The sequence below is a fragment of the Dendrobates tinctorius genome, unplaced genomic scaffold (genome assembly GCF_039654945.1).
Source record: "Dendrobates tinctorius isolate UK_male_01 unplaced genomic scaffold, ASM3965494v1 ptg000162l, whole genome shotgun sequence".
NCBI classification, from domain to species: Eukaryota; Metazoa; Chordata; class Amphibia; order Anura; family Dendrobatidae; genus Dendrobates; species Dendrobates tinctorius.
The window spans coordinates 34005394-34032983 of NW_027361829.1; the positions used below are offsets into that span (position 1 = coordinate 34005394).

Genomic DNA, 27590 nt, shown 5'->3' on the forward strand with positions numbered 1-27590 from the left:
TTCAACAGGGCAATGACCACAAACACACCTCCAGGCTGTGTATGGGCTATTTGACCAAGAAGGATAGTGATGGGATGCTACGCCAGATGACCTGGCCTCCACAGTCACCAGACCTGAACCCAATCGAGGTGGTTTGGGGTGAGCTGGACCGCAGAGTGAAGGCAAAAGGGTCAACAAGTGCTAAGCATCTCTGGGAACTCCTGCAAGACTGTTGGTATACCATTTCCGGTGACTACCTCTTGAAGCTCATCAAGAGAATGCCAAGAGTGTGCAAAGCAATAATCAAAGCAAAAGGTGGCTACTTTGAAGAACCTAGAATATAAGACATATTTTCAGTTTCACACTTTTTTTTTAATTATATAATTCCACATGTGTTAATTCATAGTTTTGATGCCTTCAGAGTGAATCAAGTCATGAAAATAAAGAAAACGCTTTGAATGAGAAGGTGTGTCCAAACTTTTGGTCTGTACTGTATATGGACTGCTTTTTTTTAACCTTTAGGCTGGCGTTCCGCCTCTGTTCAAAATTGGAAGTTCAGAAAATTATGGTAAAAAATGTAATGTCTACAAAACACACAGTCAGACATGAAATGCGCTGTACGATATGATTTTCATCGGTCAGTGTGCTGTCCGCTGTGCACGCGGAGCACGGACCGATAATATACTGGTCCGGCATATAGTATGTAGGTGACGTATAGGACAGGAAATATATAAAAGGTAGTTAAGCATTTTTATTAAATGCAGCAAATTCTGGCAGAATTTGTGAATCTCACCATATTTATTACACCTTTTAGACAGTTTTTCCAACGTGTCTGAGGATTAGTCTTGCTGAAAAGGGGGTGTAGATTATCAAGAAGAGGCTGTGGCCTAACGTGGGGCATCATCTTCCAAAATAATTCTTCAAATAGTGTGCAAACTAATAGGAGGTGTAAACTCGGAGATCTTAGAATTAGACAGACTTACCAAACCGCATGAACTACTGTGACAAATCCGCTGCATTTTAGGACTGTCTGTAAGAATTAGTCAGTACTAATAAATCTGCCCCAATGTTCTTAGCTGCCATATAAATATATAGCTCTAAATACCCTGAACAGAAAATATTTCACATAGGACTTTCCTCTTGTTCTTTTCCAGTGAGTGAAGGAACAATAAACTCTTTGGTGGGAAACCATAATAACATGTTACTTGTGTACCAGGATGTGACACTGAGGTGGGCTGCTCAGCTTCCGCACATTCCTGTCGCAGTGAAGGTCGCCAGTTTCCAGTAAGTGTCTTGAAATATCCGCGTTTTGGTTTTGCTTGTACATGAGAAAGTGTTATCTCTTCAAACAGCCGTGGGAGTCATACAAAGGAATTGTTTGCTTTGCTACATTTACTTTTACCCATTTTTTTTCTTTACTACTTGCTACTATTTTGTGAATATTGTGGCAATGATATTTTTATAATGTGCAGGAAGATAAGTTTTTCAGCTTCCTGGATTTTCCCTTCTGTCTTTGAGTTACTTTATTTTTCCAGTCACTTTACTGAGCTAGTCCCAATTAAAGATTGGTGGATTAATTTGCGGAACTCTGGTCTATTATCCAGGTCAATTCTGTAGTCTTTGGCCCGTGATGGGCAATTTGTGACTCTCTTACCTTTCAGGATCCCCAGTATGTGGAATTGATTAGCCGAGGTTGTGCTATGTCGTCATTGTGGCGTAAAGCACAGAAGTCGTGGCACTAGCCCCGCTAATCAGAAGCCGCACCCCGAATCTCATTCAGCAGCCATAGACTTGTGAACTGGACAATGGACCGAGTCCTTCAAATCCATCCACCCATCTCTTGTTCTCAATAGTCTAGTAATTGTATATAGTGGCATTGATTTAATGATTATGGCCCCAATCATCAATGATAACAGCAGAATTTTAGCATAATTGGCTTTGAAAAGTTGCAATTTTTTTGTGCAACATGGAGCTGCCCAAAGATTTTACAACTCTTGGCAATTTCACCCCCAGTTTCTGTGACCATCATTTATTGAATGACTTGATCCTGCGTTGTGTCTCAAGCTATGATAGAGGTGTTACCTTTATTGTAATCCTGCATGTCATGATAAGGTATTTACTCAGCATTAAAGCACCTTTACATATATGCCATTATCTTGGGGTATTAAATCCTCATGATGGGTCCTCCTTAACTGTCCTGTGAACTGTCCTTCAAAAGGACCAAGTGTATACTAAGTGTACTGTATTTTCATGAATGGCTGTTTCTGTACTTTTTTGGGGATGTTAACGGGCTCTGTGGGTAGGTAAGTTCTAGACAACCTTTTTAAATAGATTTTTTGTTACATAATTTTTTTTAACTTATTTCTCAAGTGCTATTGCTCCCCCCCCTCAAGAGTTCAGCGCGGGTCAGGCTGTGAGACAGACAAACATCAGTGACGTCACCGCTAGTCACTGAAGCAAGCGCTGGCAGCTTCTCATTCATTCATCAGTGGCTTACAGCCGGGGCGGTCGCATTTAGCACCACTTCTGGTTGTAAACTGTTCAGTCCCCAGATATGGATTACGGTGTGGGACTGAATGCCGGTATGGTATATTGTTGTTTTTTTTTTTTTTTTTAAATTCTTACAGGAGAATGAGGGCGTCGTTTAGATTAGCATAACAATAAAGATGTCAAACTGTGTTTACTGCTTTATTTCACTAAAATACTTTATCCTGGCTGTGTGTCTTTATTTAACCCTATCACTACTATAGGATTAGTAATGGATAGGTGTCTTATTGACAACTCTCCATTACTAATCCGGGCTTGATGTCACCTTACAATACAAACGTGGCATCAACCCCCAACGATTACCTCATACGCCACCCCCTACAGGGCAGTGGGAAGAGAGAGGCTAAGTGGCGGAATTGGCGCATCTTGGAGATGCGCAATTTCTGGGGCGGCTGGGGGCAGATGTTTGTAGCCGGGGAGGGGGGGCAATAACCATGGTCTCTTCCTAGGCTAGAAATAGATGCTTCCAGTTGCTGGCTTTCTCTCTATGGCGCAGAAAATTGCGTGGGAGCCCATGCAATTTTTTTTCCCAAAAAAACATTTATTAAGTACATGTCCCATAATTTGCACACACACTATACTAATTGGATTGGTCACTGACATATACATATCTAAATATTCTGCATGGATTTACTGTATGTAATCCATGTCTTCTATCCTGTCGGCTCTTTCTTTAATTTTACAGAAGCCGACAAATGAATTACCGGCTATTCTTCTATGTATCTCTGTATGAAATATAAAGACATATATATGTGTGTGTCACTGATGTGTATATATATAAATATATGTGTGTGTGTGTGTGTGTGTGTGTATATATACACTGTGTTCCAAATTATTATGCAAATTGGATTTAAGTGTCCTAAAGATGTAATTTTTTGTTTTTCAAATAAACTCATAGATGGTATTGTGTATCAGGGCTCTTTGGATCACTGAAATCAATCTCAAACGCCTGTGATAATTAGTTTACAAGATGAGCTCAATTAAAGGAAAACTACTTAAGAATGATGTTCCACATTATTAAGCAGGGCTCAGGTTTCAAGGAATTTAGGAAAGAAAAAGGATTTCTCTGCTGCTGAAAAGCATCAAATAGTGCAATGCCTTGGTCAAGAGATGAAAACATTAGATATTTCCCAAAAACTTACACGTGATCATCGTACTGTTAAGAGATTTGTGGTTGATTCTGAGCACAGACATGTTTGTGCTGATAAAGGCAGAATGAGGAAGGTTTCTGCCAGGCAAGTTCATTGGATTAAGAGAGTGGCTGCTAAAAAGCCATTACAAACCAGCAAACAGATATTTAAAGCTGCTGGTGCCTCTGGAGTCCCTCGAGCCTCTGGGTGTAGGATCCTTCAAAGGCTTGCTGTGGTGCATAAATCTACTATTCGGCCACCCCTAAACAGTGTTCACAAGCAGAAATGGTTGCAGTGGGCCCAGACATACATGAAGACTAATTTTCAAACAGTCTTGTTTACTGATGAGTGTCAAGCAACACCGGATGGTCCAGATGGATGGAGTAGTGGATGGTTGGTGGATGGCCACTATGCCCCAACAAGGCTGCGATGTCAGCAAGGAGGTGGAGGAGTCATGTTTTGGGCCGGAATCATGGGGAAACAGCTGGTAGGGCTCTTTAAGGTTCCTGAAGGTGTGAAAATGACCTCTGCAAAGTATATAGAGTTTCTGACTGACAGCTGTCTTCCATGGTATAAAAAGCAGAACCGTGCCTTCAGGAACAAAATCATCTTCATGCATGACAATGCACCATCTCATGCTGCAAAGAATACCTCTGAGTCATTGAATGCTATGGGCAAAAAAGGAGATAAACTCATGGTGTGGTCACCATCCTCACCTGACCTCAACCCTATGGAGAACCTTTGGAGTATCATCAAGCAAAAGATCTATGTGGGTGGGAGGCAGTTCACATCAAAACAGCAGCTCTGGGAGGCTATTCTGACTTCATGCAAAGAAATACAAGCAGAAACTCTCCAAAAACTCACAAGTTCAATGGATGCAAGAATTGTGAAGGTGATATCAAAGAAGGGTTCCTATCTTAACATGTAACTTGGCCTGTTAGGAATGTTTTGAAGTTAAATAGCTTTTTTGTTCAGTGAATGTGACCTCCTAATGCTGCAAATTTCACAAATGAGCATTTTCAGTTCTTTAAAACATATCAAATGTTTAGAAATTCTAATGTGCCTAATAATTTGGAACAGTGCAATTTTAGTTTTTATTCATTTTAGAGATTATACTGTTATTATTGGGAGGTTTCTTCAATAAAATTTGATGTATACTCTAACCGGTGATGACCTTTATTAGACTCACTGTCATTTGTACCGACTATTTAGGAAAATCAGAGAAAAATATCATTTGCTTAATATATACACTCACTGGCCACTTTATTAGGTACACCATGCTAGTAAGGGGTTGGACCCCCTTTTGCCTTCAGAACTGCCTCAATTCTTTGTGGCAGAGATTCAACAAGGTGCTGGAAGCATTCCTCAGAGATTTTGGACCATATTGACATGATGGCATCACACAGTTGGCGCAGATTTGTCGGCTGCACATCCCTGATGCGAATCTCCCGTTCCACCACATCCCAAAGATGCTCTATTGGATTGAGATCTGGTGACTGACGAGGCCATTTGAGTACAGTAAACTCATTGTCATGTTCAAGAAACCAATCTGAGATGATTCGAGCTTTATGACATGGCGCATTATCCTGCTGAAAGTAGCCATCAGATGTTGGGTACATTGTGGTCATAAAGGGATGGACATGGTCAGCAACAATACTCAGGTAGGCTGTGGCGTTGCAACGATGCTCAATTGGTACCAAGGGGCCCAAAGAGTGCCCAGAAAAAATTCCCCACACCATGACACCACCACCACCAGCCTGAACCGTTGATACAAGGCAGGATGGATCCATGCTTTCATGTTGTTTACGCCAAATTCTGACCCTACCATCCGAATGTCGCAGCAGAAATCGAGACTCATCAGACCAGGCAACGTTTTTCCAGTCTTCTACTGTCCAATTTCGATGAGCTTGTGCAAATTGTAGCCTCAGTTTCCTGTTCTTAGCTGAGAGGAGTGGTACCCAGTGTGGTCTTCTGCTGCTGTAGCCCATCTGCCTCAAAGTTCGACGCACTGTGCGTTCAGAGATGCTCTTCTGCCTACCTTGGTTGTAACGGGTGGCAATTTGAGTCACTGTTGCCTTTCTATCAGCTCGAACCAGTCTGCCCATTCTCCTCTGACCTCTGGCATCAACATGGCATTTCCGGCCACAGAACTGCCGCTCACTGGATTTTTTTTCTTTTTCGGACCATTCTCTGTAAACCCTAGAGATGGTTGTGCGTGAAAATCCCAGTAGATCAGCAGTTTCTGAAATTCTCAGACCAGCCCTTCTGGCACCAACAATCATGCCACGTTCAAAGGCACTCAAATCACCTTTCTTCCCCATACTGATGCTCGGTTTGAACTGCAGGAGATTGTCTTGACCATGTCTACATGCCTAAATGCACTGAGTTGCCGCCATGTGATTGGCTGATTAGAAATTAAGTCTTAACACACAGTTGGACAGGTGTACCTAATAAAGTGGCCAGTGAGTGTATATATATGCACCTATTCTATGTGTATATATCTATTCTACTTTAACCTATTCTATTCTATACTGTATGCTGCAGATCATTTGCCAGCTTTTAATTAATCTATCTATATATAAAATATATTCATACAAAGGGAATAAGGGGTGGCACTCACCAGAGTAAAATCCAACGTTTTATTGGTCACATTAAAAACTTAATGAATATTGGTGTATATTGCTGCAGGTGGCTCAGCGGCGGTGCTCATTACTTTACGCTTGTATGGAACATATCAATGTAACAAGAAAAAAGCCAGTCGGCACCGCCGGTACCACTGCAGGTCTTTGCTGTCAAATCCATTATGCGTATTAAGGCTTGACACCGTGATCATGGGTGCTAGTCCAGAAAACACAGTGTATGCAAATCCACCATCAAAGAAAGAGGACTGTAGCACTCACCGATCCAAGTAGAAAATCCGCTTTTTATTGGCAAACCATTTTAAAACTTGGCTGGGAGGCTGAAGAAAGGAGTGAGAAAACTCTGACGACGGCCGTTTCGTGCCTAATAGCACTTCTACGGGTCAATTAGTGGAAGGATGTGACGTGGTAAAATTTACCCTGACACCATAGTGCGCCTCCTTCTACAGCTGCTGCCATCATGACATGAAATGCATAAAAACATAAAACAATCAAACACAATCCTGAAAACGTATAGAAATTCAAATACATGTGTAGAAAAAATATATGATATAATAACATTGCTCATAGAATCCTATATGTACACTTTTCTCCAGAAAAAAAAAAAAATATATATATATATGTGTGTGTGTGTGTGTGTGTGTACCCATCTTTTGTACCATTATCGCTGAAATTATTCATCAATGAAATACCTACCAAGAAAAATAATTATATTTAACACAGTTTTTGCAAACAATATGTTGATCCATGGACAATGCTATAAGAACCAACTATAAAAATGATACCCATCATACATATCCACGATCCCATAGACCCGTGCCCATATACCCATCATACATCTCCATCCCATAGTCGAGTGCCCATATACCCATCACACATCCTCCGTCCCATGCCCATATACCCATCATACATATTCTCCATCCCATAGTCCCATGCCCAAATACCCTTCATACATATTCGCCATCCCATAGTCGAGTGCCCATATACCCATCACACATCCTTTATCTCATAGTCCCATGCCCATATACCCATCATACATATCCTCCATCCCATAGTCCCGTGCCCATATACCCGTCATACATATCCTTCATCCCATAGTCCAGTGACCATATACCCATCACACATCCTCCATCCCATAGTCCCGTGCCCATATACGCATCATACATACAGTCATATGTAAAAGTTTGGGCACCCCTATTAATGTTAACCTTTTTTCTTTATAACAATTTTGGTTTTTGCAACAGCTATTTCAGTTTCATATATCTAATAACTGATGGACTCAGTTATATTTCTGGATTCAAATGAGGTTTATTGTACTAACAGAAAATGTGCAATCTGCATTTTAACAAAATTTGACCGGTGCAAAAGTATGGGCACCTCAACATAAAAGTGACATTAATATTTCGTAGATCCTCCTTTTGCAAAAATAACAGTCTCTAGTCACTTCCTGTAGCTATTAATGAGTTCCTGGATCCTGGATGAAGGTATTTGTGACCATTCCTGTTTACAAAACAATTCCAGTTCAGTTAAGTTTGATGGTTGCCGAGCATGGACAGCCCGCTTCAAATCATCCCACAGATGTTCAATGATATTCAGGTCTGGGGACTGGGATGGCCATTCCAGAACATTGTAATTGTTCCTCTGCATGAATGCATGAGTAGATTTGGAGCGGTGTTTTGGATCATTGTCTTGCTGAAATATCCATCCCCTGCGTAACTTCAAGTTCGTCACTGATTCTTGCACATTATTGTCAAGAATCTGCTGAAACTGAGTTGAATCCATGCGACCCTCAACTTTAACAAGATTCCCGGTGCCGGCATTGGCCACACAGCCCCAAAGCATGATGGAACCTCCACCAAATTTTATTGTGGGTAGCAAGTGTTTTTCTTGGAATGCTGTGTTTTTTAGCCTCCATGCATAACGCCTTTTTGTATGAGCAAACAACTCAATCTTTGTTTCATCAGTCCACAGGACCTTCTTCCAAAATGTAACTGGCTTGTCCAAATGTGCTTTTGCATACCTCAGGCGACTCTGTTTGTGGCATGCTTGCAGAAACGGCTTCTTTCGCATCACTCTCCCATACAGCTTCTCCTTGTGCAAAGTGCGCTGTATTGTTGACCGATGCACAGTGACACCATCTGCAGCAAGATGAGGCTGCAGGTCTTTGGAGGTGGTCTGTGGATTGTCCTTGACTGTTCTCACCATTCTTCTTCTCTGCCTTTCTGATATTTTTCTTGGCCTGCCACTTCTGGGCTTAACAAGAACTGTACCTGTGTTCTTCCATTTCCTTACTATGTTCCTCACAGTGGAAACTGACAGGTTAAATCTCTGAGACAACTTTTTGTATCCTTCCCCTGAAAAGCTATATTGAATAATCTTTGTTTTCAGATCATTTGAGACTTGTTTTGAGGATCCCATGATGCCACTCTTCATAGGAGAGTCAAATAGGAGAACTACTTGCAAGTGGCCACCTTAAATACCTTTTCTCATGATTTGATACACCTGGCTATGAAGTTCAAAGCTCACTGAGGTTACAAAACCAATTTAGTGCTTCAGGAAGTCAGTAAAAAGTAGTTAGGAGTGTTCAAATCAAGAAAATGATAAGGGTGCCCATACTTTTGCACCTGTCAAATTTTGTTTAAATGCAGATTGCACATTTTCTGTTAGTACAATAAACCTCATTTGAATCCAGAAATATAACTGAGTCCATCAGTTATTAGATATATGAAACTGAAATAGCTGTTGCAAAAACCAAAATTGTTATAAAGAAAAAAGGTTAACATTAATAGGGGTGCCCAAACTTTTACATATGACTGTATTCTCCATCCCATAGTCCAGTGCCCATATACCCATCACACATCCTCCATCTCATAGTCAACCATTATGACATCATAATGAGTGGCGGGGCTTGCAACCTATGATGACATCAGCGTTGCTATGGCAACCATTGTGACATCATAATGAGGGGCGGGGCTTGATATACACACACTTTTTCCACACTATGTAGATAGGGGCAAAATTGTTTGGTGAATTGGAACACGCGAGGTTAAATTTCACCTCACAACATAGCTTAGGACACTCTCGGGGTCCAGACGTGTGACTGTGCCAAATTTTGTGGCTGTAGTTGCGACGGTGCGGATGCCAATCCCGGACATATATACATACATAGAAAACAAAAAGCAAAAAACACAAATATCCAGAACTAAAAAGTAAAAAATGTATACTGCAAATAATGCATAAAGGTAATAATAATAAGGGTATTTAGTAAACATAATTTTGATCAAAATAATGTACAAGCCATCCCGCCACGTCACGGCAACTCTTGTGGGACAGTCCCTAATCTAGTATTTAAAACCTTTTCACTTGCCAAGTGGCGTGAATGTGAACAAGGGTCGAGCGGCTGAACCACTAGTGACAGTGTAGGCCAGACTGGATGGCTTTCCCAGCTCAGAAAGAGGGCGGTCACACCCATATATGCACTGAATGCACAATGAAATAAATAAAAAACAAATCTGAACTGAGAAAAGTAAGTTAATGTGTATGCACACTGTAAGTGCATATTAACACATGACCATTAACCAGAGAAAACAAAAAGCAAAAAACACAAATATCCAGAACTAAAAAGCTGGGAAAGCCATCCAGTCTGGCCTAAGCTGTTACAAGTGGTTCAGCCGCTCGACCCTTATTCACATTCACGCCACTTGGCAAGTGAAAAGGTTTTAAATACTAGAGTAGGGACTGTCCCACAACGGTTGCCGTGACGTGGCGGGATGGCTTGTACATTATTTTGATCAAAATTATGTTTACTAAATACCCTTATTATTATTACCTTTATGCATTATTTGCAGTATACATTTTTTACTTTTTAGTTCTGGATATTTGTGTTTTTTGCTTTTTGTTTTCTCTGGTTAATGGTCATGTGTTGATATGCGCTTACATTGTGCATACACATTAACTTACTTTTCTCAGTTCAGATTTGTTTATTATATATACATACATACATACACACACTTGAGCTTTATTAGATTTGCACGGGCAAACACCCACATAAACAACAAAATCAGTTTTGCATGAAATAAACTGAGACTGAATGGTTTACTGCCCCATACGAATGATTTTGTCTGTCGTATGAAATTTACAATAGGGGCAGTGGCCGCACCTGTGATTGCCTTTCGGAATACCTGCATGCAACCAATTTACATGATCCTTCCTGATGCGGTTTCGAACTAAAATATCCCTTAACTTGGTACTGCGTTTACACGAGATAAGTGGTCCCCTTGCTACAATCTCTGCTAATTCCTTGTCCCTTTCCAGGATGTGCTAGGATTCGTGCCTCCATCAGGGAACAAGGAATGTTAATGTCCCTTTAGAAGGAAGACGAAGAAGAGGACGAAAGAGACGCAACAGGCCAATACCGCAAGAGGAAACATGTCTCGTAGAGACAGACACTGATTGCGCCTCACAACAAAGTAATCTTTAACCCCTTTCCTACACTAGACGTACTATTCCATCCATGTGACCTGGAACCTAAGTCCCAAGGACGGAATAGTACGTCTAGCGTGATCAGCTGCGCTCACGGACCGCCCCCGACACATTAACCCCTGGCACACTGCGATCAAACATGATCGCAGTGTACTGGGAGTTTAGGGAAGCATTGGGAGGGAGGGGGCTCCCTCCGTGCTTCCCTGAGACCCCCGCAGTAGCGCAATGTGCAGCGCTGCTGCGGGGGTCTCCTTCCCTGCAAGTCTCCGAATCCAAAATGGCAGCGGGGACCTTCGGGGGCCTGCAGGGAGGCGGCTTCCTCATGCCTGCAAAGCGCCGGCATGAGGAAGCCTGCAGCACTGCCTGTGACAGATCGCTGATCTGTCACTGCGATCTGTGATGTGACAGATCAGTGATCTGTCACATGACAGTGATGTCCCCCCTGGGACATTGTAATAAAGTTAAAAAAAAAAAAAAAAGCGTAAAAATAATTTATAAAAAAATCGCTAAATTAAAAAAAAAATATTCCCTAATAAATTCATTTTTTGAAAATAAAAGAAAACAATAAAAGTACACATATTTGGTATCGCCGTGTAAGCGACCCGCCCTATAAAACTGTCCCACTAGTTAACCCCTTTATTGAACCCCTTAAAAAATAAAAAACGAAGCAAAAAATAAAGCTTTATCATCATACCGCCGAACAAAAAGTGCAATAACGCGCGATCAAAAAGACGGATATAACCATGGTACCGTTGAAAACGTCATCTTGTCCCGCAAAAAACTAGCCGCCACACAGCATCATCAGAGAAAAAATAAAGTTATAGGTCGCAGAACAAAGCGATGCAAAAATAATTATTTTTTATATAAAATTGTTTTCATTACATAAAAGCGCCAAAACATAAAAAAAGACATAAATGAGGTATCGCTGTAACCGTACTGACCCGAAGAATAAAACCGCTTTATCAATTTTACCGCAGGCGGAACAGTGTAAATGCACCCCCCAAAAGATTCATTAAATGCTGGTTTTTGTTCATTCTGCATCCCAAAAATCGGAATAAAAAGCGATCAAAAAATGTCACGTGCCCGAACATGATACCAATAAAAACATCAACTCGTCCCACAAAAAATAAGACCTCACATGACTCGGTGGGTCAAAATATGGAAAAATTATAGCTCTCAAAATGTGGTGATGCATAAACTACTTTTACAATAAAAAGCGTCTTTTAGCGTGCGACAGCTGCCAAAAATAAAAAACCGCTATAAATAGTAAATCAAACCCCCCTTTATCACCCCCTTAGTTAGGGAAAAATAATGAAATAAAAAAATGTGTTTATTTCCATTTTCCCATTAGGACTAGGGGTGTGTTGGGGTTAGGGTTGGAGTTAGGATTGGGGGGTTTCCACTGTTTGGGAACATCAGGGCCTTTCCAAACGCGACATGGCGTCCGATCTCAATTCCAGCCAAAAAAGTCAGATGGTGCTGCTTCCCTTCCAAGCTCTGCCATGCGCCCAAATAGTGGTTTACCCCCACATATGGGGTATCAGCGTACTCAGGACAAATTGCACAATAACATTTGGTGTCCTGTTACTCTTGGGAAAATAACAATTGGCGGTGAAAAGACCATTTTTGTGGAAAAAATATGATTTTTTAATTGTACGGCTGTACGTTATAAACTTCTGTGAAGCCCTTGGGGGTTCAAAGTTCTCACCACACATCTAGATAAGTTCCTTGGGGGGCGGTATAGTTTCCAAAATGGGGTCACTTGTGGAGGGTTTCCACTGTCTAGGCACATCAGGAGGTCTCCAAACTTGACATGGAATCCGATCTGAATTCCAGCCAATTTTGCAGTGAAAAAGTCAAACGTTGCCCCTTCCCTTCCGAGCTCTGCCATGCTCCCAAACAGTGGATCTCCCCCCACATATCAGGTATCGGCGTACTCAGGACAAATTGCACAATAACTTTTCCAGTCCAATTTCTCCTGTTGCTCTTGGTAAAATAAAAAGATTGAACCTGAAGTAATTTTTTTTGTGAAAAAAAAGTTAAATGTTCATTTTTTTTTTTAAACATTCAAAAAATTCCTGTGAAGCACCAGAAGGGTTAATAAACTTTTTGAATCTGGTTTTGAGCACCTTGAGGAGTGCAGTTTTTAGAATGGTGTCACTTTTGGGGATTTTGTATCATATAGACCCCTCAAAGTGACTTCAAATGTGATGCGGTCCGTAAAAATAAAATGGTGTTGTAAAAATGAGAAATCGCTGGTCAACTTTTAACCCTTATAACTTCCTAACAAAAAAAAATTTTGGTTCCCAAATTGTGCTGATGTAAAGTAAACATGTGGGAAATGTTATTTATTAAGTTTTTTGTGTGCCATATCTCTGTGACTTAAGAGCATAAAAATTCAAAGTTGGAAAATTGTGAAATTTTCAAAATTTTCGTTTTTTTTCACAAATAGACGCAAGTTATATGAATGAAATTTTACCACTAACATGAAGTACAATATGTCACGAGAAAACATTGTCAGAATCACCGGGATCCATGGAAGCGTTCCAGAGTTATTACCTCATAAAGGGACAGTGGTCAGAATTGTAAAAATTGGCCTGGGCATTAACGTGCAAACCACCCTTGGGAGTAAAGGGGTTAATTTAACAGAACATGATTTAAGCAGTGCACATGTTTCTCTGTTATCAAAAGGTTTGAGTTATTGTATCCCAGATGATTTTAACCTGACTGATTTCAAGATTGATTTGTTTAAATCAGTCAGGAAAATTCTTCTACATAAATTATTTAAATCCTAACCTACCGTAAATACAGTGTTGGAAGGTGAACGCCCATGCAAAATTGGCCCATTAGGATTTATGGCAGGGACAGGAGACAGGAGCATTGTTTGATAATAGAGAGGATGCTCAGTTATTACTCAGTCTTACAGGTACACAGGAATGTGCAAGTATAGATATACCTACATCAGATAGTCCATTCATAGGAGGGGTACCTTCTAATTATATGCCGCCTTCCTCTCCCGGTAATCTTATAGACCTCTTTGAGGCACAAGTGATTAAGGACATGGAGGCGGTAGTGTCCCAATTTGGCTTCTGCAGAGAAGCAGGCACTAAAAGAGATTACCACTTGGGCAGATACAGTAGTCAGACGTGCTGATAAAGGTGGCAACACGGTGTTACTACCCAAATCCATGAACTTAGCAAGTAGGCAACTGTCTGATGTAGTTACGTATACTAAGTTGCAGAAAGATCCTACATATAAATTCAATAATGAGTTAAAATCTTTTTTGAGGAAATAGGTGGATTTGAAAGTGATTTCACAAAAGAAAGCGGAGAAGCTGCTGCCGGAGTTTCCCACGAGACGTCGAGACCACATTGGTACCATGTTCCCAAAATACACAAATCATCTACCTCTCCCCCAGGACGTCCCATAGTATCTGGGATAGGGTCCATCACAGAACCCCTGTCACAGTACATGGATTGGTTGTTGCGTCCATCATTAAAAAATATTCCATCTTATATCAAAGACATTAACGAGTTTTTGAAGATAATACAGAATTTTACTTGGCAACCGAGTTTTTCTTTGGTGTCAATTGACGTCGAAAGTCTCTATACGAGAATCCCCCAAATCGCAGGGGTGGAGGCCATTAGAGAGATTTTGAATACTGTAGACAAGGAACAAAATTTCATAGACTTTGTCTGTGAGGGGGTTAAAATTTGTGCTCACGCACAATGCAGTTATGTTTGTAGACACATGGTACCTGCAAAATGTTGGGACTGCGATGGGGACTCCGGCAGCATGCACTTTCACTAACTTGTTTTTAGGTTTGAGGAGAAATTCATATATTCCTCCAGTAACAATTTCCGCAAGCACATCAGACTGTACCTTATGTGGACGGCATCTTCATGGTGTGGGACGGCCCTAGGGAAACCTTTGAGGCTTTTTTATTCTATCTTAATCACACTAACACCATGAACATGCTGTTTACATCCGTTTTTGGTGGCACCAAATTGGAATTTCTTGATGTCCTGGTGGAAATTATTGATGGGGTTGTCTGTACTTCTTAATTTAGAAAACCCACAGCAACAAATTCTATGTTGCATTTTAATAGTTTTCACCCGCCTTACACAAAAAAATCCTTGCCTTATAGTCAGTTGCTCAGAATACGTAGGGTTAATAATACTAACGAAGGCTATATTGCACATTCCACAGAAATATACAATAGGTTCAGACAAAGAGGGTACCCAGACAAACTACTAATAACAGCTTTAGATAGAGTGGACAGAGGTTTAAACAGTCACCGATGATGGAATTTTTGTGAAAAATAACACAATCGGTAAAAAAGAAAAGAAATTGACGTTTTGTTTTCAATATACGACAAATTCGTGCCTTCATCAGGAGAAACTGGCACATCCTGGAAAGGGACAAGGAATTAGCAGAGATTGTAGCAAGGGGACCACTTATCTCGTGTAGACGCAGTACCAGGTTAAGGGATATTTTAGTTCGAAACCGCATCAGGAAGGATCATGTAAATTGGTTGCATGCAGGTATTCCGAAAGGCAATCACAGGTGCCCCTATCGTAAATTTCATACGACAGACAAAATCATTCGTATGGGGGCAGTAAACCATTCAGTCTCAGAGTTTATTTCATGCAAAACTGATTTTGTTTATGTGGTGTTTTGCCCGTACAAATATTACTATATAGGCAAGACCATACGGCTCTTATATGTTCGCTTCAGGGAGCATTATAAATCCATATTATCTGGTAAAGGAGTGCCGCGATTAATCAATCATGTAAGAGAGACACACGCGGGTGATCCTAATGTGTTAGTATTTGGAGGTTTGGAGAAAAGTAATTTGCCACCACAAGGAAGAGACCTACAGTACAGACCAAAAGTTGGACACACCTCATTCAAAGCTTTTTCTTTATTTTCATGACTATGAAAATAGTAGATTCACTCTGAAGGCATCAAAACTATGAATTTACACATGTGGAATTATATAATTAACAAAAAAGTGTGAAACAACTGAAAATACTGTATGTCTTATATTCTAGGTTCTTCAAAGTAGCCACCTTTTGCTTTGATTACTGCTTTGCACACTCTTGGCATTCTCTTGATGAGCTTCAAGAGGTAGTCTTAGACGTGAGGCTAGGTGGATTATGCATACCAAAGCAATGGGCCCCATAGGGTTTAACGATAGGGTGGATATGTCCATTTTTCTGTAGCGCTGTTCACTGCTTAATATCTTGTTTGCAGAGCATGTGGGGTATATACTGGTTTCTGTAGTAGCCATGTTATGGATGAGCAATTACAGTGATAAGGATACAGAAAGTGTATGTATTTTTCTTTGAGCAGTGCATATATAGGATTTTATGAGCAATGTGAATTTTCTGCCATTAGATCCTTATCTATTAATTACCATAATTTTTATAGTTGGTTTGTATAGCGTTGTCCATGGATCAACATATTGTTTGCAAAACTGTGTCAAATATAATTATTTTTCTTGGTAGGTATTTCATTGATGAATAATTTCAGCGATAATGGTACAAAAGATGGGTACACACACAAATATATATATATATATATATATATATATATATATATATATATATATATATATTTTTTTTATATATTTTATTTTTTTTCTTTTCTGGAGAAAAGTGTACATATAGGATTCTATGAGCAATGTTATTATATTATATATTTTTTCTACACATGTATTTGAATTTCTATACGTTTTCAGAATTGTGTTTAATTGTTTTTAACATGTTTTTATGTATTTCATGTCATTATGGCAGCAGCTGTAGAAGGAGGCGCAATATGGTGACAGGGTATATTTTACCACGTCACATCCTTCTACTAACTGACCCGTAGAAGCGCTATTCGGCGCGAAACGGCCGTCGTCAGCGTTTGCTCACTCCTTTCTTCAGCCTCCCGGCTATGGAGTTTTGAAATGTTTTGCCAATAAAAAGCGGATTTTCTACTTGGATCGGTGAGTGCTACAGTCCTCTTTCTTTGATGGTGGATGTATGTATATATATATATATATATATATATATATATATTTATATATATATGTATGTTTTGAAGGAAATCAGGTTTTAAAACGATGTGTACAGTTTTGTTCTACAATGCGATTTTAACATGGGCTTTTACATTAGAGAACTGCTGTATGTAAAAGCTCATGTTAAAATCGCGTTGCATGCGCATGTCATACGGATGTACCGTGTAAAAATTGCATGGAAATAGCATGACACTCGCATGACAATCTTATGGCAGTCGTCCGATTTTTCTGTCCGGATATCGGACTGTTTTTTTTCTCACATATGGGTATGAGCCCTTAAAAAAGGATTAGTAAATGACGCATAAAAGGACTATTGATTTTTAAGCCATTTTTTCCAGCTCTAACTTGCTCTTCCCTTGAGTGCTTCTGCTCTCCTGAACTGTATCTGTCACTGTGTCAGTAAAGGGAATCACCCCTACTGTACAGTATACTATACTATAGTGGTATGGGTTCTTAAATATATCAAGGTGTCTTTGTGCCATAATAACTCTGCAGTCTTTGAATAATTGCTTTTTTTTTGCAGTGTTGCATATATCCAAGAACCTGAACTAGCTCTGCGGGGTATCTGTTCCCCTGGACTTTTTATGAATCGGACCCCTAGATATACATTGCATAGTGTGATTGACAGCTGGTGTAATGCAGCTACCATAACCAGTTTTTTGGAGACATAATACCCATGGAGACATAATTAGAAAATCCAAGGCAGGAGAAATCCAGGGAAAGAGACACGCTGGCGGACTATTCCTGCCTTATTACCATATGCAACACTGCAGAATAAAGTTTAAAGGGTTTTTTCAAGTACTTAAATTGCTTTAATTAGTTAGATGGCATGAAAATAAGCAAGTTTGCAATTTACCGTAGTTGCTTTTTCTATTTGCGGTCATTCTCCTGCAATAGGAGATTTTACCTTTTATAGTGTACAGTTGGTTTCCATGGAGCCCAACCTCTACTGACTAGTCAATAGTTCACTGTAGATACATTCCAAGAGAGGGGTTAACTCTTAACATCCCAGTCAGCTCAACAGTTCATTCATTTCTATAGAGCAGTTAGCTGCTCACCTCCCTCTCTTCTCTCCCTCTCATCTGCTGAGGAGACAGTTATAAAGCACCGGTCTGCAGCTTTCAGAGCAGGTCTCCTAAGCTCTTTTCTCTTGCTATTGGAGCAATGTGCTTTTTCAAATGCTCTGTTATCTCTCTGTGTAAATACCGTGTACATTCCAGAAAAAAACACAGACCGCTAAATGTGATGCAGCGAAACTTGTGCTGGGCTTTATAGTTATATTAATGCTATGGTGCTATTGTAGGGAGGGGGCCCTGACGGAGAGAGATCTGCCTTTAGTGGTAGGCAGAGGGATAGCTCAGTGTAGGAATGGAAGCACTGAGATGAAGAGGAAATGGGTGCCGTGCTGTAGAGTGACCATTAGAGGGCAGTGGGGAGCGAAGAAGAAAGTGGTTATGTAACTGCCAGAGGTCAAGGTCACTGTCATTGGTCAGAGGTCTCGGTCAGGTGATAGTGGGCGGAGCTACCAGGGCAGGTAGTATAAAGGCTGGCTGAGGGAAGATTCCAAAAGCTTCAGTCAACCAGGGGAGCTCACTAGAAAGGAGGCTCTACTGTGAAGAGAAAGGCATTAGAGAGCCCTCAGAGAGGATCTGACAGTAGAGACGGTCACGGGCGGTGACCCAAAAGAACAGTGGCGGCAGAAAGAGACGGTCTGAGAGCAACAGATAATGGTGTACTTTGAATGGCGAACCGCTGAGGTGAAAGTGCCTAGGGCAGCCACAGTGGAAGAAGTCACAAAGGACGCCACGACGGTGAAACAGAGAAAGTGAAGGTACCTGGGTCTGTGTAAAAAGAAAGTTGTGAAAGTCCTGTCTTGAAGTGTGGAAGTCGTCAAAAGGCAGTGAATAAACACGGACCTGTTGAACTCAATTTCTGTCTCAGTCTCCAGTCTGTCGGCGTCAAGAAGTGGGTCATCCCCCCATCCCTGTTGGTCAATATCTCTCATCTCCTCTACCTCCGCCGCTAACCCTACATTTGGCGTAATCGGCAGGATCATTGCCGCAAATACATCATCTTCTGTGGCAAGCCTGCGCCAGAAGAGCCAAGGGACCCAAGTTGCTTTTTGCCCTTGTGGATTATAAAAAAAAAAAAAAAACTGGACTGTGGATTGCTGGCTGTTAACAAGCGGATCCGGAATGGAAAAGTGCTTTGTTAAAAATGGCTGTGGCGATTTGGTGTCAAAAAGAAGCACAGGAGTTTGCAGCCACCTTGGACTACCAGGAACAGCTGCTAGAGCTGTTGCCGACCATCCGTGCGGAGTCATCGGGCCTGGAGGCTGGCCCTGCCGGACGGCGGGGTGAAGAACATCGGCTGCTGGAGGAGCTGCGGGATGGACTGTCGGGAGCCGCGGTGCTGGGGAAGGTGAGCATTACTCCGGCTCAGCCGGCGGCACCGCAGGCAGACCCCGCCCCCATACCCCGTGTACAAGACAGGCCCCAGGGCCCTGACACCGGCCCCCGGCCTCCCCGCCTGACATCCCGTTCTTCAGCGACCCCGGCCCTGGATGACTTTGCGGCTCCTGTCAGCGATCCTGAGCTGCCCCGCCCAGCGGCACCTTGTTCCGTGTTGCTGGCGCAGAACCAACCTGTGGCCTCCCCTGCCATGCTCCATCTTCTGGCGGCGGCCTATCCATCAGGGCCTGCCGCCATTTCGGCCCCTACTGCGGCCTGCTCCACGGCCTACCCGCCGATGCCTGTGGCCGCCTCTGTCCCGTCCGTGACTCTGGTTGCGACCTGCTCCCCAATGTCCGCGGCCGCCTCTGCCCCGTTCTTGACCCCAACGGCAGCCCGCCCACTGGACTCTGCGGCCTACGCCGGACCCTCCGCCTGGGATGCAAAGATTAATGAACAGAAGGAGGCCAATGAGTTGGAGATGTGGGCACCGTTACACAAGAAGGAAGAGGCAGCCATGACTACCCCTCAATCATATGGGCGGCTTGTATATGCTAACACCACAAAAGGCTATGGATTTATCCGGGACCTCGCCACCAGCCACAAACACTACCTCACTGTGACCCCCGTCAGACATGGACGGGCTCTGCGAGAGGGAGACCCGGTCTCCTATTACAACGAATACTGCCCCTGCGGCTGCTATGCGGTAGCAGTCATCACCTACCCTGAGGGGTATGAGCCTCCATAAAAAGAGACAAGGACTCCTGGGTCTTGGGCATCAGGGATACTCGAGGCCTAGAACATTTCAAGCATCCCGGGGACTTCACGGCTGTGGAGTTCCCTGCTAATTGGCGAAACATTGGCCGCCAGGAGGTGGCTCGGAGTATCCTTCTAAATGGACTGCCGGGACTGTCGTGCGCCGTTGCATGACCTAGGGACAGTTTGAAGTCCCCAACTGGGTAATAAGTGCCCACTCTTGGTGTAGCGGGGATGCATACGGGGGAGTGCTCTCCTCAAAGGAAGGGGGAGCACCAATGTTTATAATATTTATGTTTCGGTTAAAAGGAAAAATGTTATGCCTAAAAAAAAATTAAATTTGATAGAATTAAGCATGGCATAGTAAAAGCTATAGACGGTTTTGAAGATGTTATGCTTTGAAAAGTGCTAAATGGAAAATTTACAGCGTGATAGTCTAGTACGGTTAGAAGTAAGCATAAGATATATAGTTAAAAAAAAACAAACAAACAAACTGTTTAGTATATATAGCCAAATTTGAAATGTTAAAGTGATATTTAAAAAAAAAAATGTGTGTCCAACAGGTCTGTGACGTATGACGACCATGATTTAGTCAAGAGGACAGGACTTCAAGACAGTAAGAGTGTAGACAGACCGGGGTACAGGAGTCAGGTCCCTAGTATCATGCCCCCAGGAGCATAGGATGAGATTGTCGAGGACGACAATGGACAAAGGAAGGGGGAATGTAGGGAGGGGGACCTGATGGAGAGATCTGCCTTTAGTGGTAGGCAGAGGGATAGCTCAGTGTAGGAATGGAAGCACTGAGATGAAGAGGAAATGGGTGCCGTGCTGTAGAGTTACCATTAGAGGGCAGTGGGGAGCGAAGAAAGTAGTTATGTAACTGCCAGGGGTCAAGGTCACTGTCATTGGTCAGAGGTCTCGGTCAGGTGATAGTGGGCGGAGCTACCAGGGCAGGTAGTATAAAGGCTGGCTGAGGGAAGATTCCAAAAGCTTCAGTCAGCCAGGGGAGCTCACTAGAAAGGAGGGTCTACTGTGAAGAGAAAGGCATTAGAGAGCCCTCAGAGAGGATCTGACAGTAGAGACGGTCATGGGGGGTGACCCAAAAGGACAGTGGCGGCAGACAGAGACGGTCTGAGAGCAACAGATAATGGCGTACTTTGAATGGCGAACCGCTGAGGTGAAAGTGCCTAGGGCAGCTACAGTGGAAGAAGTCACAAAGGACGCCACGACGGTGAAACAGAGAAAGTGAAGGTACCCGGGTCTGTGTAAAAAGGAGTTGTGAAAGTCCTGTCGTGAAGTGTGGAAGTCGTCAAAAGGCAGTGAATAAACACGGACCTGTTGAATTCAGTTTGTCTCAGTCTCTAGTCTGTCGGCGTCAAGAAGTGGGTCACCCCACCATCCCTGTTGGTCAATATCTCTCATCTCCTCTACCTCCGCCACTAACCCTACACTATTTACCAGCGCTGTCTACCAAAGAGGAGCGTCCACCCTGCTAGAAACTGGGAAATGAGGAAACGGTAAAGGGACTGCATTGCTCTGGACTGCTCAAGAGATAACTTGAGAATGTCCAAACACTGCAGCGTTAACCAGCACACAAACTGCTGTGTCAAATTAAAGAAATTTGGACCCATGCCGCTATAGGGGTTTTGAGGACAGTGAGGGGAGCTGACCAGTTACCTTTAATGTGTTTGAAAATAGCAATGGTAACAATGAAAGTCATTTTCAGAAGGAAAATTATGATGCAATTTGGTACCTTTCTCCATTTTGTGAGAGCTGGGGTAAAATTGATTCAAAGTCTTACCTACTAAGAGGTTAAGATACAGTGGGTACGGAATGTTTTTGGACCCCTTTAAATTTTTCACGCTTTGTTTCATTGCAGTCATTTGGTAAATTCAAAAATTTTTCTCATTAATGTACACTCTGCACCGCATCTTGACTGAAAAATAACAAATGTAGACATTTTTGAAAATTTATTAAAAAAAAAAAGAAACTGAATTATCACATGGTCATAAGTATTCAGACCCTTTGCTCAGTATTGAGTAGAAGCACCCTTTTGAGCTAGTACAGCCATGAGTCGTCTTGGGAATGATGCAGCAAGTTTTTCACACCTGGATTTGGGGATTCTCTGCCACTCTTCCTTGCGGATCCTCTCCAGTTTCGTTAGGTTGGATGGTGAACGTTGCTATTTTCAGGTCTCTCCAGAGATGCTCAATTGGGTTTACGTCAGGTCTCTGGCTGGGCCAGTCAAGAATGGTCATAGAGTTGTTCTGACGAGAATCTGACTTTGTTACTATGTAACACAAAAAACGAGATGGTGTGGAGTCTAAATAGCATATACAGATGCCTCAATAATGATAACAATAATCGTAAAAATCCCTACATGAAAAGATGGGAATCGGAACTTCAGGTAAGCCTTTTTACAGAGCAATGGAACATCACTACAAGATCCACTTACTCGTCTAGCATATCTGCCTCTTTGCAAGAGTCTTACTTCAAGATATTATCCAGGTGGTATTATACTCCATCAAGGCTTGCGCACATAAACAAGGAACATTCCCCATTGTGTTGGAGGGGATGCACTCAAATTGGAAACTTGTATCATTTGTTTTGGGGATGTCCTAAAATTAAAACCCTATGGGCCGAAGCCTCAAGGCATATAAAGTCATTTGAAAAAGACTTTCTTATTACTCCACAGAGAGCTTTGCTCTCTCTGGACTTGGATGGAATAACCCCCAAAACAAAATACATAATTATACACATTTTTTTAGTAATAAAGAATGAAATAGCGCGTTGGTGGAAGAAACAGGACTGTCCCAGATTTGTCGATGTTCTCGAAAAAATACACCAACATAGCAATATTGAGTGGAGATTAGCTATCAGTAACAACGGTATCGAGAGATACCTCAAGAAATGGAAAGTGTGGAACGACCAATTCCAGACCAGCTGATCCTCCTGTACGAATAGACGATAAGCGAACTGGTTCTTTTGATGTGATTTGTTTTTCTCCAGAATATAATTTGACATCACACGTATCATTTCTGTCGATCATATAATAACTTGGACTAACTGTTATTTTGACCAAATAGGTCTATTTGAAAATGTTACCTTGGTTTTCTAGTTTTTATCCCCCTCTTTTTCCCTTTCTTCCCCCGTCTCCTCCTTTCCCCCTCCTCCCTCCCTTTCCCTCCCCCCCTCTCTTTCCCTCCCCCCCCTCTTTCCCTCAACCTTTCCAACTAATATAATGAAAAATCCAATAAAAACTATTTAAAAACAGTTGTTCTGAACCCACTCCTTTGTTAGTTTAGCTGTGTGCTTAGGATCATTGTCTTGTTGGAAGTCTGAGGTCCAGAGCACTCTGGAAGAGGTATTCATCCAGGATATTTCTGTATTTGGCCGCATTCATGTTTCCTTCAATTGCAACCAGTCGCCCTGTCTCTGCAGCTGAAAAACACCCCCATAGCATATTGCTGCCACCACCATTTTTCACTGTTGGGATTGTATTGGGCAGGTGATGAGCAGTGCCTGGTTTTCTCCACACATACCGCTTAGAGTTATCACTAAAAACTTATATCTTCATCTCATCAGACCAGAGAATCTTATTTCTCATAGTCTAGGAGTCCTTCATGTGTTTTTTAGCAAACTATGCTGGCTTCATATGTCTGGCACTGAGGAGTGGCTTTCGTCGGGCCACTCTGCCATAAAGGCCCAACTGGTGGAGGACTGCAGTGATAATTGACTTTGTGGAACTTTCTCCCATCTCCCTACTATATCTGTGGAGCTCAGCCAGAGTGATCTTGGGGTTCTTCTTTACCTCTCTCACCAAGGCTCTTCGCCCACGATTGCTCAGTTTGGCTGGACGGCCAGGTCTAGAAAGACTTCTGGTGGTCCCAAACGTCTTCAATTTAAGGATTATGGAGGCCACTGTGCTCTTAGGAACCTTGAGTACTGCAGAAATTCTTTTGTAACCTTGGCCAGATCTGTGCCTTGCCACAATTCTGTCTCTGCGCTCTTTGGCCAATTCCTTTAACCTTTGGTCTGACATGCACTGTGAGCTGTGAGGTCTTATATAGAGAGGTGTGTGCCTTTACAAATCAAGTCCTATCAGTTTAATTAAACACAGCTGGATTCCATTGAAGGAGTAGAACCATCTCAAGGAAGATCACAAGGAAATGGACAGCATGTGACTTAAATATGAGTGTCTGAGCAAAGGGTCTGAATATTTATGACCAAGTGATATTTCATTTTTTCTTTTTTAATACATTTGCAAAAATTACTATATTTCTGTTTTTTTCAGTCAAGATGTGGTGCAGAGTGTATATTAATGAGAAAAAAAATGAACTTTTTTGAATTTCCAAATGGCTGCAATGAAACAAAGCGTGAAAAATTTAAAGAGGTCTGAATACTTTCCGTACACACTGTATTTAAACCATAACTCTTTGTTTAGTCTGCTTTTTTACGATTATGGAAGAGATGCATGGAAGCCAAAAGGCCCACTTATACGAGCTAAATTCTGTCCTGTGTACAATGCATTTAGCCATAGTGTAATGAATTTGTTCACAAGGGCCAACACAAAGAGGACGATTTATCAAGAATTGCGTTTGCACACTCCAGTCTTAATGAAAGGCTCACTAGAATATAATGCTTCAAAATCATGAAGTGGTGCATGCCACTTGGTTAATTCGTTTCATTTTCTTAGTGGCATGTTCCTCCGTGCGCCTCACCAGACATGCTACACCAGTCAGGAGTTGTCGTGCTCCATCCTGCCCTGGCTCATCCCCAGCTCTACCCATTTTTGCAGAGCTTCTTCAAACTAGGGTTATGGCTTGTTCACTGTCATCATTAGGAAAGGTCAGGTGATACATGGGTTCTTTTAAGCAGCTGCCTGAAACATCGGAAAATGAAAATGATGGAGGCCCACAAAGCAGGAGAAGCCTATAAGAAGATAGCAAAGCGTTTTCAAGTTGCCCTTTCCTCAGTTTGAAATGTAATTAAGAAATGTCAGTTAACAGGAACAGTGGAGGTCAAGATAAGGTCTGGAAGACCAACCAAAATTTCAGTGAGCGCTACTTGTAGGATTGCTTGAGAGGCAAATTAGAACCCCCTCTTGACTGCAAAAGACCTTCAGAAAGATCTATCAGACTCTGGGTTTGTTGTACATTGCTCTACTTTTCAGAGACACCCGCACAAATAAGGCGTTCATGGAAGAGTCATAAGTAGAAAATCTCTCCTGCATCATCACCATAAAATTCAGCATCAAAAGTATACAAAAGAACATCTAAACAAGCCTAATGTATTGTGGAAACAAGTCCTTCGGACCAATCAGGTTAAAATAGAACTCTTTGGGCACAATGATCAAAGGTATGTGTTAAAAAAAAATGGCACAGAATAATATCTTGCCAGTTCTTAAGCATGGGGGTGGGTTGATCATAATTTGGGGTTGTCTTGCAGTCAATGGCATGGGGAATATTTCACTGGTAGAGATAAGAATGGATTAAATGAAATGTCTAAAAAGTTTTGGTGCAAGCACAACACCATCTGTAAAAAAGCTGAATTTGAAAAGAGGATGGCTTCTACAAGTGGATAATGATCATAAACACACATCAAAATCCACAATAGACTACCTCAAAAGGTGCAAGCTGATGGTTTTACAATGGCCCTCACAGTCCCCTGATCTGAACATCATTGAAAATCTGTGGTGTAGGGATCTGTACTCACTCGGCTGCAGTTGAGGCAGGCACAAGAAGTGGTATTACTGGAATGTCCAAGCAAGTTTATTAAACTGCATAAACTGCTCTGGATAGAAAAACAAATGAACAGACTTTTCTGACACAATGTGAAAACAAACAGAAAACTAACAGTCCATATAGCACTGCTGGGATGCCCGCTCAAGTCAGTGTTTTCAGCAAAACACATGGAGGTCTCCACATCTCCTGCCACAGACACTGAATGAGGCAATTGGCCTCCATTTTATTAGCCAAACCACGCCCCTGGGTAGGGATAGGTGAGCAGTCATTCCCACCCATTTCTTATGACTGCTCGTAAAACCTGGCCCAAACAACTCTCTCAGCACTATACGTGCTGGAGGGTACTTCCGAGCTCACATAACTACAGCTTATAGCTGCAATGACACACATCTCCCCTTATGGACTTGTACGACTGCCATCTTACAGTGGCTAGACGTGAAACCACCAGTGCATGCAAGACCACCCAGGAATCTTAGAGTTGGAAGAATTTTCCAAGGAAGAATGGTTGAAAATACCTCAAACAGGAATTGAAAGACTTGTATGTGTACAAAAAGCATTTGCAAGCTGTTATATTTGCAAGAGGAGGTCCTAATAACCATGCAGGTTGCCCAAACTTTTGCATTGGCCCATTTTCCTTTTTGTAATTTTTAAAATGTAAAAAATGACTACCGTATATGCTTCTAACGAAATTAGAATATTATCAAAAAGTTAATTTATTTCAGTTCTTCTATACAAAAAGTGAAACTCATATAGAGTCATTACAAACAGAGTGATCTATTTCAAGTGTTTATTTCTGTTGATGATGACACTACACAAGCGACACTACTCTGTCCTCCTCCTCCTGGACCTGTCCTCTGCCTTTGACACAGTGGACCATGCCCTAATACTACAGACCCTCTCATCTCTTGGTATCACAGACTTGGCCCTATCTTGGATTGCGTCATACCTAGCAGACCGGACATTCAGCGTCTCCCATTCGCACACCACCTCCTCACCGTGCCCCCTATGCGTCGGAGTCCCGCAAGGTTCAGTCCTAGGGCCCCTGCTCTTCTCCATTTACACCTTCGGCCTCGGACAGCTCATAGAATCTCATGGCTTTCAGTATCATCTCTTTGCTGATGACATACAGATCTACATCTCTGGACCAGATATCACCTCCCTACTAAACAGAATCCCTCAATGTCTGTCTGCTAGTTAATCCTTCTTCTCCACTAGATTTCTAAAACTTAATATGGACAAAACAGAATTAATCATCTTTCGCCCATCTCACGTGACCCCCCCCAACAGACCTATGCATTAAAGTAAACGGCTGCCCACTCTCTCCAGTCCCACAAGCTTGCTGCCTCGGGGTTAAAAACAGACCTCAGGACTAATCAATGGGATTATATAATCAGTAGTAACACCAGAAGCACCAAAAATAACCCCTAAAATTTAGCTTTTAATTCAATAACTAAAAACATTAGTGAAAATGACTAAAAGAAGGAGTAGTAGAGGACAAAAATGAAGGGTAAAAAATATTTAGTTCTCTTCAGTTATCACATAATGGGCCACCAGCTAAATTGCCCTAGTCAGCCCTAGTTTAACCCTTCCTAGCCGCGGAGGTTGGCACCCTAGTTGTAGACGATATGGCGCCCCTGCTCAACGTCGGTATCCCTAATGGCCCCTACGTCTCCCTACATATACAAAAAGGGACACAAAAAAAGAAAACACATACACACTTATAATACCGAAAGAAATATATAAAGAGACATAAATGGTCTCATAGATAATACTAAATTGCTATGAACTTATCTCGTAGT

General features: G+C 41.9%; 1 protein-coding gene across 4 annotated transcripts in view; it reads left to right on the forward strand.

Annotated features, from left to right (window-relative positions):
* Positions 1-27590, forward strand: part of BBS9 (Bardet-Biedl syndrome 9) — a 649391-nt gene that overhangs the window by 163833 nt on the left and 457968 nt on the right. For all 4 annotated transcript variants that reach the window (XM_073549956.1, XM_073549955.1, XM_073549957.1 and 1 more), the window contains exon 10: positions 1134-1263. In XM_073549956.1, the coding sequence (XP_073406057.1) occupies positions 1134-1263 (130 nt within the window). The remainder of the gene's footprint in view (positions 1-1133; positions 1264-27590) is intronic.